General features: G+C 37.0%; 2 protein-coding genes across 2 annotated transcripts; both read right to left on the bottom strand.

Moving 5' to 3' along the window:
- Nucleotides 1-1,736: 1,736 nt before the first annotated feature.
- On the bottom strand, nucleotides 1,737-2,690 carry LOC101994318 (olfactory receptor 1086). Its single transcript, XM_005363295.1, has one exon. It carries the CDS (start codon nucleotides 2,667-2,669, stop codon nucleotides 1,737-1,739), a length of 933 nt encoding a protein of 310 aa, XP_005363352.1. The 5' UTR covers nucleotides 2,670-2,690.
- Nucleotides 2,691-10,100: 7,410 nt separating this feature from the next.
- Nucleotides 10,101-11,042, bottom strand: LOC101993748 (olfactory receptor 8K3-like). The gene has a single exon (XM_005363293.1). It carries the CDS (start codon nucleotides 11,040-11,042, stop codon nucleotides 10,101-10,103), a length of 942 nt encoding a protein of 313 aa, XP_005363350.1.
- Nucleotides 11,043-12,040: the final 998 nt, after the last annotated feature.

The raw sequence follows: 12,040 nt of genomic DNA, 5'->3' as shown, positions 1-12,040 counted from the left end.
CTAGTGAAAATCATTAAAAATGAAAGTTGAGAGTTCGAGACCAGCCTGGTCTACAGAGCTAGTTCCAGGAGAGGCTCCAAAGCCACAGAGAAACCAAGAAACAAAAAAAAAAAAAAAAAAAAAAAAAAAAATAGAAAGTTGAAAAGTTCTGAAAAAGTATGGTCTGCATTGTCAAAATGCTGAAAATGTGTCAAGCAGCATGGTCACTATGTGATTCCTGCCACGTGTATGTTTGTTTTAAGGGTTTTAAGGGTTGATTTTTGTGATATGGAATGACAAATTGGTATGTTGCAACTTGGGGCACCCAACTTTGCGGTAAGTATGTTGGGTACTAGGTCTAGGTGTGATGCAGGAATATTAATCAGCTGAAGACAAAGACAGGGGAAGTGCAAAATGCCCAGTGAGAGAAGAGTGGAAGCATTGGTGAGTCAGGAGCTCTGGTAGAGGAAGGGTAATAATCCTGGTTAAAATGAAGTCCAAATTGAGTAAGAGCAGATGTTTGTAATAGATATGGATGCAGTGGCCCCTCTGTAGGGTGATCCAGCTTGGCTTGGTTTTCAGAGACTCAGTATTCAGCACCACATAGTAGGTAAATTGCTAGGAGGGAGAGAGAGGAGTCTTGGGAAAATGAAAAGATTGACTATAGAACAGTGGAATCTTTGTTCAAATTACACTGAGTTAGAAAGCAGAACACTTTCTTACATATATAAAAATGATACTAAATTTGCAGGGAATTTTACATTAAGAGAAATAAAACTTATTAGAGATAGAGAGATTAATCAAAGGTTAGGTGGAATTACTGCTCTCTCAAAGGACTGCGGTTTGGTTAGTATCGTTCTTATCACTCATCCTGAAATTATTTATAATTTCACCTCCCAGTGACCTAACATTTCCTCCATTCTCACCTACTTGCCCTGTATCAAACATTCCCACATACCAGCATACCCCTCGCTCTCTTTCTAATTCTTGGCCTCTTCTTTAGTATTTCTGGGTATGCATATATGTATATATCAACACCACCTGCCAAGTACATATCTGTGTTTCCAGGGTGGTCCTTACTATTCATCCAGAAAATGGATCTTTGCAACAGAAGACCATTACAGACAACGATAATCAATTGAGTTGCAGAATTCTAGTGCTACACATAAGTCTCATGGAACATTGTAGAAGAGGGAGCAAAAATTTTGTAACACCAGAGAATCAAGAAGTTTGTGCAAGATTGTGTTTCCTAGTAATGTCAGAAAGGTACATTCTAAATATCTAAACAATCTGACTGCCAAAAAGTAAACTGAACAAGGACAATAAAATTTTATTTAGCCATTATGATAGAAAAATAAAATGGTTTAAAATTATAAATGTGAGAGAATTTAAAATATTATTTATAAATACATGAAACCATCTAAATTATGTTAAAATGTATAAATATGCATATATGAATAAATGTAAGCACATATATATATTTATTTGTACACTATGCATTTTACCTAGTATCAACATTATGTATAATATACATATAAACATATATGATTCTGAACATTAGAAAGAAAGTGAATGGTATAGTCTTTCTGTTTTGAAAAGCATATGAGAGATGCATTAACCAATGCCTTTATTTCCATGTTTTCTGAGGATTGGAATATATTAATGAATAAAAAGGATCATTTTAAATGTAAATCTTTATATTAACTTATAGAATAAGACTTATATAACCTTCATATAATATTTATTGGAAATATTATTTATCCACAAATTTGTCTTTTACTAAACACTTTTTTCATTGCCTCTTTTACATCTTTGTTCCTCAAACTGTAAATGAGAGGATTTAGCATGGGGATTACAATGCTGTAAAATATTGACACTATCATGTCATGCTCCAAGGCATACGTGGAACTCGGTCTCACATACATGAAAAGAACAGTACCATGAAAAATGGACACTCCAGTTAGATGAGAGCCACAAGTAGAGAAGACTTTTCTTTTACCTTCTGCAGAGCGAGTCCTCAGAATAGCAAACAGAATGAACCCATAGGAGATCAGGACAATGAGGATAGTAACGACCTCAATAGACCCAGCACAGTAGAAGAGGAGAAGCTGGTTTATGTGGGTATCAGAACAAGAAATTGCCAGGAGAGGAGGAATGTCACAGAAAACATGACTGATTTCATTGGATCCACAAAAAGACAATCTGAAAGTGGCAGCAGTGTGGATAACAGCATGTAAAATTCCACCAGCATAGGAGGCAATGATGAGTGGCACATAGACTCTGGGTGACATGATCACTACATACAAAAGTGGGTTGTGGATGGCCACATAGCGGTCATAAGCCATTGCTGCCAAAAGAAAGCATTCTGTTGTACCAAAAGTAACTGCCAGAAACATCTGGGCAGCACAGCCAGTGAATGAAATAATTTTCTTCTCCGACATAAAGTCAACTACCATTTGTGGAGTGATAACCGAGGAGTAGCAGGCATCTACTGAGGACAACACAGTCAGAAAATAGTACATGGGGTTGTGTAGGCGGGAATCTCCAAAGACAAGAGCAATCAGTCCTAAATTTCCCATGAGTGTGAAGAGGTAAATTGCTAGAAAGAGGAAGAAGCAAAGGATCTCCAGGTCAACATTGTCTGTGAAACCCTTCAGTACAAATTCAGTGACTTCAGTGATGTTCTTCATGTTGAAATCTCATAGAAGGAATTGAAAATAACCAGCACATCTTAATTCATGTCACTGTATAGAGTCTATTGTAGTTTTGCTATAAGCTAGGTGAGCTTTACAAGAGTTTCTCTCCTGCCTGGTCCTGCAGCCGTTCAGTCACAACAAGACACATTGAGCTTTATATTACTTATAAACTGGTTGGCCTATTAGGTCAGGGTTACTATTAACTAGCTCTTATAACTTAAATTAACCCATAATTCGTATCTGTTTACCCATGTTGCTTGGTGTTTTTCCTCAGTGGCGTATTCTCATCTTACTTTCTCTACATCTGGCTAGTGAGCACAGACGGAACCTTTCCTGTTCTCAGAATTCTCCCAGCCTAGTTCCCTGCCTATACTTTCTACCTGGCTACTGGGCAATCAGCATTTTACTAAACCAATACAAGTAACAAATCTTTATAGGATGCAAGAACATTTCCCAGGGCAGTGCATATTTACCCAGTGTCTTATTTTTAATATTTTTTTGATTTTTCGAGACAGGGTTTCTCCGTAGTTTTTTGGTTCCTCTCCTGGAACTAGGTCTTGTAGTCCAGGCTGGCCTCGAACTCACAGAGATCCGCCTGCCTCTGCCTCCCAAGTGCTGGGATTAAAGGCGTGCGCCACCACCGCCCGGCCTTATTTTTAAAAATATTATTTTCTCATATATTAAATCCAGATCTCAGTTTCCACTCCTTCTAGTCCCTACCCCCATCTCAATTCATCATCAGATCCACTCCTATGTAAGAAATCCTATAGAATAATTTGCTGAATTTGGAATAAAAGTGACCAATGAATATTAATACTCATTAATAACATGGTAGAATGTTTTATGAGAAAAATATTTCAAAAGCAAATTTTTAAAAACACAAATTATAGAATACATTGGTATATATAATGATTCTCTAATGTGTTACACATGTGCTATATTCTATAAAATATTTTTGAACATTTTTAATTGTTATCAAGTTATATGTAAGAATTATGGTTATTGCAGGGTAGAGGTAAGATTCCATCTCACTTTATATTCCAATATGGCATAGCTCTCATTGCAATTACCCTACTTCAATTTCCAGTAGCTTTAGTTACTTATGTGTGTACCCTGTCCACTCCTCCATATCCTGTAAAGAATATGATGATTAATAATCTTTCAAAAATAATATACTTATTTATTTTTGTAGTAAATGAGAAATTGGAACTTCATTTCTCATGAGTTATGCTTTTGTCCTAGATGCACAATGAAAAGATACCAGTTTGCAGAAGATAGAACTAAAACACATTTCAAGTTAATGGCCAAACTAATTAAGTGTCTTTATATTAGTTTGCTGAACTATGTTCTTATCTTAAATTAATGTAAATGTAACTTGTACACATTTTTATGCAATACAGAAATTTATATATCCGAAGCTCAGTACTTAAAAAGCACTCTTGAAAAAGGGCAAGAATTACAGTTTGCCTTCATTGAACATCTGCTGGAAAACCCAGCGTCTGTGCACATCTCGTGACTTACCTTATGCTAAGTTTTGTATTTTGTTATTACCAGAACCATGACTCACTATCAAGTCTTCTTCACCATGTATGTGCTCTAACGCTTGTGATGAGAACATTACCTTCATGCCATGCTACTTCATTGTAAAACTCAATTAACAACCCCAAGGAATTTAAGTAAAACCTATATGTTTGAGTATTTTCAAATAACTGAATCTGGACATCCTAAATTATAAAAAGTAATTCGTTCAGTTGTTTACTGGATTACAAAAGAAGATGCAATTTTTAAAATTTCATTGTTTTCTCAATCATATAAAATGAAGAGTTTTAATATTAAAACATCAGTATTTTTATATTGTCTATTAAGAGATTAATGATTCTTTTTTCTTTAGTGTAACTTATGTATCAAGATACTGATAGTGAAAAGTCTAAGTCAATTTAATTTCAGTATTTTCTCATTATTATCATTGGTCAAGGAAGCTTGATTTTAATTCATAGACAGACCTGTTAGAAAATTATTTTTAAGAGAACATGAAATGAGTACAAGCTTCAGTTATCTAATGTTTGGCTTTTCATAGTGAAATCACTTATTGTAGAATGACATAGTTATATTTGAAATGTTAGGTTCTAGACTCAATAATTCCTCAAGTAGAATGAAATTTCTTCTCACCCAAAGAACAGCAAATGATGGTTTGAGTTGGCTGTGGATATTGATAAGTTAAACAGTTTTTATGTGCTTATTCATTTGTGATGAAGCCCTGAGGAGACAACCCTGGGGGAATAGGCTCCAATTGTGTCCTGGTTGAAAATAACAAGTTAATGAACTAAATTCAATTAAAAAATAATGATCAAATAATAATCATATATCTGCTGACATTTTCCTTTCTTTCCTAAAAGTATAATCTGTATTGTACAAGATAGGACTCTGTATTCTGATATTTTAATACATGCACATCACGTACTTTGATCATTTTTATCTCTAATATCTCCATGGTTTTCACATCGCCTGCTAATCATATTCCCCTTCTCATATATTCTTATCTCCATTGTCCTATCCTATGTCTTTTATCCTAGCTATTAATATGCATATTTGCAAAGTAATTGAACTTTTTGTCAATTTAGCTAAACAACAGAATTATTCACACATAGGCCCCTAGGCCTATGATTTTCCTGAGCATGGGATTTGAGCCAGTTTATGGTATCAGGCATTGCCTTACTTCCTGTGCAATGTGCCCCAAATCCAGTCCAGAGAGTACTGTGCTACTTCCATATCAGTGCTATCACAATATTACAAATAGCCACATATTTCCCGGCATGCTGTTATCATAGATCATAGGACACATGATTTGAAGCCCTTTCTCAAAGACAATCTGCATAGCACACAATGGCACTATAAAAGCTGGACATCATGGAGGAAACTGCCAATGGTTTAGGTTTATTTATACAATCAAGGTGTGTGATGACTTCAACAATAGAATCTAGTTGTACTGGGCAGCATGCAGGGATGACAAGAGTCTGTATTGCTTTGTGGGCCTGTGGAGTCTTCCTGTCAATAACTCATAAGGGGATATGGTGCACCTGGGGCTGGGTTTTAACATCCCATCGCTTCTAGGATTCTTAAGTCATTGTCTCAGCTTGTGTTTACTATTGCTGTGAAGAGACATCATGACCACAGCAACTTTTACAAAGGAAGCATTTATGTGTTTGCTGGCTTACAGTTCAAAGGTTCATTTCATCATGGCGGGGAGTAAGGTGGCATGCAGGCAGAGGTGATCCTGAAACTCAGACTACTATACCTAGCAGACAACAGATAATCAACTGACACATTGGGCAATATCATCAGTATTTGAATCCTCAAATCCTGCCACCACAGTGACATCCTTTTTCAAAAAAGACCATACTGCCTTATCCACTCAAGCAAAGCTACACTACCTATTTGTGCCTCTACCTTTGAGATTTTGGAGTTATGGAATTATGGGGGTCAATTACATTCAAACTACCACATTATACTCGCTGGAGCCCATAAACTTGTAACAATATCATAATGCAAAACACATTTTGTCAAACTTCAAAAGTCCCCATAGTCTATCACAGTCTCAACAATGATTCAAATTTGGAAGTCCAAATCTTTTCTGAGACACATGACAATTTCTTACTGTAACCACCTGTAAGAATCAAAGTAAAAAAGCAGATCACACACTTACAATAAATAAAGGCAGAGGGGATACATAACCATTCCAAAATTCAGGAAAGGAAACCAAGCAAGGATATGTAGAACCAAAAAGGACAGGGAAACAGCTGGACAAACTCCAAACTCTGCATCTTCATGCCTGATAACAAATGCTTTCCACATCTCCAATTCCATTCACCTGTGCAGACTGCAACACAGCTCTTTCTCTTTGCCTGGTTCCACCCCTTGTTAGCATCTCTCCTCGGCAGGTATTCTGTGATTCTGGCGTCTCTAACATCTTCATTATCCACAACATTCCAAATGGTCAGTATTGGGGATCCACTCATGATCTTCTGGAATCATCCAGATGGTTTGAGTCACTTCTATAGCTCTGCTCTCTGAAGTACACACAGCTCATCTGGGTAACTGCTAGTTTGACTCAGCTATTATTGTTGTTTTGGTGGTCATCTTAAGGTACTGGCTTGTCCAAAACAATGGGATCTTCTGTTGCAACTTGTCTTCACTTTCTCCAACAGCCTCTCATTAGGCTCTCTTCATGGTACTAAGCTTCAGTTTCTTTGCATGAGCCCATCAGTTCTAGGACTTGCACTGCCACTACAACTGCACCTTCACCAATGTAATTTCGTAGCCTTTTACTGTTCCAAGCCTCAGCTGCTGTCTGTTGAAGTTTTGCATGCTTGTTCCTGCTGTCTGTTGTACAGTCACCATTGCCTGGGGGAGGGGCAGTGGGTGAGAAGACACAGAGGCCATGGTATAGACTATGAGAGATTCCAATACAGAAGCTCTTTGTTATAAACAAGTGGTAGTTAGGGAAATTGAGACCGGAATGTTTCATGTTGATCCTGTTGAAAATGACAGTCACAACTGGGATGTTGTGACTGGCTAGGAGTGTGCATCATTAGTTACCGTGCTTCTGGTCTACTGACAGGTTATCTTGACCAATTTCACATACCCCTTGTGGTTTGTGTGGTCTTCTTTATGCTTGCACTATTGCCCTGCCTCACACCATGACTGCTTCATGCCTTCAAAACCAATACTATCTAGGTGACTCATGCCTAATAGGCTGGCTGCCAGCATGAAGTACAATCTTGGCCGCCTCTGAAACACAGCTACTCTGTATTCTCAGGAAATACTTTCTAGATTATTTAACCTTGGTGATGCTAGTCTCTTCTCAATAATTACTTAGCTCCATCTAACCATCATCAAAATTTTGCTTTAGTAGTTCTGGTGTCTTGTTAATCACAGCTGATTCTTCTAACCCAGCTGACCAGAACCACAGGATCACAACTCCTTTCTTTTATCCTTAATGCTAAAGCCAGAACCACATGGCCAATGCTGCTAAGTTCTGCTGCTTACTGGGACTGGAACATGGTCGCCCTGATTAATTAAAATGTTGGACTCAAAGTCCAAACATCAGGGAGGAGTTGCTCCAGACACCACTCACACAACCTCGATTGATGAAAAAGCAAGAGGATTTTTATTCTGTCATGACAGGGCCCTTCAGGTTCAGGATATGAAGGACATCCAATAGCTGTCTTCTAAAGCAAAAAGCCACAGAAATAAGGGGGGGGGGGAACCTGAGGGTTGTTTTCCAACTAATTGGATTGGCTTATTTAAAGGGTTACTAGTAGTGATTGCTCTGTGCCAGGGCAGGAGAATAGCTGGGTGAAGTAAAGGAGAGCATCTGTGGGCCATCTTGACCTTGTTCTAGTGACTGAATCAATACATCAGGAACTAAGTCAACATCTGTGGATTGTCTTTGCCTCAATTCCCAGAATGGAGTTATGTTTGAAAATTATTTACAAAGACACAGGAGGATGAGCAGTCCAGCATTTGTGTGTGGGTGACTGTCCCATTTCCAAATGGTGAGGCTTCAAAAAATGTCTTTAGAGCTGAGAGGCCTCAGAAATGCATTTAGAGTCTTTCAGAATCTTTACTAAATTTCTGTCTTTCACTGCCTAAGCTTGGTTGTCCTGAAACTTATTCTGTTTAAACTTATTCTTATTCTCAGACCTGGCTAGGTTTGAGCTCATAGAGATGGGCCTGGCTCTGCCTGTCTCTCCCTCTGGAGTGCTAAGATTAAAGGCACATACCACCATTGTCTGTGTTAACCATATGGTTTGGTAACTTTTATCAGAGACACATCCTCATCTTGTTTCCTCTGTATCTGGGTGATGACTACAGACTGAGTCTTTCCTCTTCCCAGAATTCTCCTGTTCTCACTGCCCCACCTATATTTCCTGTCTGGCTACTGGCCCATCAGTGTTTTATTAAAACAATACAACTGACAAATCTTTACAGGGTACAAGACCATTGTCCCACAGCAGCTGGGGAAATTTACAATTCTACTAACAGAGTGATAATATGAGCAAGGGTCATTATCATAATGGGGATACTCACAGAAACAACTGACCTGAGCTAGTGAGAGCTCATTGACTCTGAACTGATAGCACAACTTTACCCTCTCTGAGGTGTGGATGGGTAGCTGAGGTGGAGGGTGGAAGTTGGAGGAAGGATGGGAGGGAGTAGAAATGGGGATAGGTATGTAAAATGAGAAAAGTTCGTGTTAAAAAATAAATTTAATAATAAAAAATGTGGTACAGATCTAAACCAAGAGTTTTTAATAAAACAATATTATATGGCCAAAAACATTTAAGGAATTGCTCAACATCCTTAATCATCAGGAAAATGTAAATCAATTTGACTCCGATTTACCATTTTACACCAGTCAGAATGGCTAAGATCAAAAACACTAATGACAGCTTCTGTTGGAGAGGATGTGGAATATTGTTCTCCTTAGAACACTATTTCCCTGCTGCTAGAAGTACAAACTTGTACAACTGTAGAGTCTTATTTGTACCTTGTCTAAAGGTCAGAGAGTTTGAGGTTGCTCAAACTTGTTGACAACAACCAGGGCTACACATCCTGACCTGGTTTAGTTACTTGGTTCTTTTAACATTAAGACGGCCCTTATAGGTAGATGCTCTCCACCGAGACAAATGGTCAGGTTCTGCAAGCAGACTTCTGTTCCTTATTTGGCTTGACCTTGAGGGTGGCTGCTTTCAGAATACTTGGTCTAGGATTAGTTCACTGCCAAAACAACATAATGTTAATGACTTGATATATTGAAGCAATTAACGGTTTGAGTTGTTCTTTGTATCACATCAAAGAAGTCTTTTGTTGTCTTCTTCCCCCTCTGCACTGAGGTATAAAGGTGTATAGAATATTAAATGCAGGGATTTTCAGTATTCAGTGGAACTCCTTCCCAATACTATTCTATGTTTCTGGTTTATTATTTTTACTCTTGTATTCATATTATTTACTAATTTTTCTGATCCCCATGCCCCTACCATGATAAATGGTGGTTGTTTTTTTTTTAAATCTGGTTTCTGACCTACAGCCACTTTGGAAATGAGTACGGTTATTTCTAAGAAAAGTGGGAATCAATCGACCCTGTAATACTACTCGAGCATATAACTAAAGGATATTCAAGTATACTACAAGGACACATACTCAACTATGGTTACAGCATCATTATTCATAATAGCCATAACCTGTAAACAACCTAGATACACCTCAACAGAAGAATGGATAAAGAAAATGTAGTACATTTACATAAGTAGTATTACTCAGCAGTATAAATCAATGACATCATGAAATTTGCAGGCAAATAAATAAAACTAGAAATGTACAGAGCAATATAGCATATATAGGATTATCATATTATAAAAACCCCTAAGAAAAAATATTGCCAATATTTCTCCAAGTCCTGTGTAAGGCAGATTTTACATCCTTATTCCTCAAAGTATATATCAAGGGATTCAACATTGGGATGACCAGGGTGTAAAAGATGGAAGACATCTTATCAGTGTCAGTGGAATGGCTGGACTGGGGCTGCACATACATAAAGATCAAAGTCCCATAGAACACTGTCACCACTGCTAGGTGGGACCCACATGTTGAGAAAGCCTTCCGCCTGCCCTCTGCAGAGTTCATCCTGAGAACCGCTGTGAGGATGAGCATGTAGGACATTAGGACAACAAGGAGAGAGACGATTAAATCAAAAGCTGCAAAGATCATAACAATAAATGCTATTTCTTCTGCGTTTGAACAGAGTAGGGACAGCAAGGGGATGCAGTCACAGTAGAAATGGTGAATGACATTGTAACCACAGAAGGATGAAGTGAAAATCTTAATTGTGATGAGAAGAGACACGAATGTGCAATAAAGATACGGCATTGCCATAAGAACCCAACACACCTTTCGTGACATGAGGACAGTATAAAGCAGAGGCTTACAGATGGCTACATAGCGGTCATACGACATTGCTGATAGAATGAATAGCTCACTACCAATGAATACAAGAAAAAAAGCTAGCTGCGTGGCACAAAATTGAAATGAAATTGTATTTTGGTCTATAACAAAATTTTCCAACATTTTGGGTCCCACAGCAGTAGAATATCCAAGATCTGTAACAGCCAGGTGTCTGAGAAAGAAGTACATAGGTGTTTGGAGGTGATAGTCCACTGTGGTGAGAATAATGATTCCCAAATTTCCTATCATTGTGGTCATGTATATGGCAAGGAACAGCCCAAATAATGGGGCCTGCAACTCAGAGCTGTCAGTGATGCCCGTTAAGATGAATTCAGTCAATACTGTGATATTGTGTTCCTTCATTCTCCTGTATCAAAAAACATACTTGATAAAGACATCATCATAATTAATAGCATACTTGGCATGAAAAGCATTCATTATGTAACACTATTGAAATATGGCACATCAATACTTCGATATATATGGTGTGTGGGCATGTTTGAAAATATACATATTACAATTTTGTTAAGAAGACTTCCACAACTACAGATTCATGACGAAAGATAATAGTATTATCTTTATATTGATATTTATATAACACACTGGGAAGAAGGCTTCCACTGATATATAATATCTAAATTGTATATAAATCAGTGAATATCATATTGTGTCCAAGAAAAATTCTATCTGAATTGTCAATAATGATGTGTTTGGAAAACTGAGATAGGTATGTAGTATGGATATACAGGATAAGATAGCTAGTTTGGAAAAATAATAAAATAGACACAAAAGCATGTAAAAAGGTTTACATATTATAATATAAATTAAAGCTACCTAAAAGAATAACTGAAAAAATTTAAAGTGTATATAAAATTTAGGGGTCATGCCATCATGAAAGTGAGAAAATATTACAGTTTACTATCTCTTCATAAAATTTACAGGCAATTAGTTATTCTGTGGTGGTGAATCCCTTCATTGTTTGTCCAAACTAATGTTGTTTTATATGAAATTATGTACACACACATGCACACACACATACAACATCATAAAAAATTCCCTGGTTTTATTTATGTATTTGGATGTGTGTGTGAGTGTGACTGTGTAACTATAATTGTAACAGAAAATTAATTTATCAATTTAAGAGTAAGGGTTATGGGAAGTGTTATAGGAAGAAGCCATGGAAGGGGCTAGAAAAAGAAAAGTGGGAAACATTATTACATTTTGATTAGAAATATAAAAAAGTAAATGTGATGTTTGGCTAGTAAATTGTTATTTTAGAGTTTACATTTTCTAGCTGTTGCAATCATATAAATGCAATTTTTAAATGATATTAATAACTCATTTGATAATGAAGTATATTA

The sequence above is a fragment of the Microtus ochrogaster genome, linkage group LG9 (genome assembly GCF_000317375.1).
Source record: "Microtus ochrogaster isolate Prairie Vole_2 linkage group LG9, MicOch1.0, whole genome shotgun sequence".
Taxonomy (NCBI): domain Eukaryota; kingdom Metazoa; phylum Chordata; class Mammalia; order Rodentia; family Cricetidae; genus Microtus; species Microtus ochrogaster.
The sequence above is the reverse complement of the archived record's forward strand: the minus strand, read 5'-3'. Positions and strand labels throughout refer to the sequence as shown.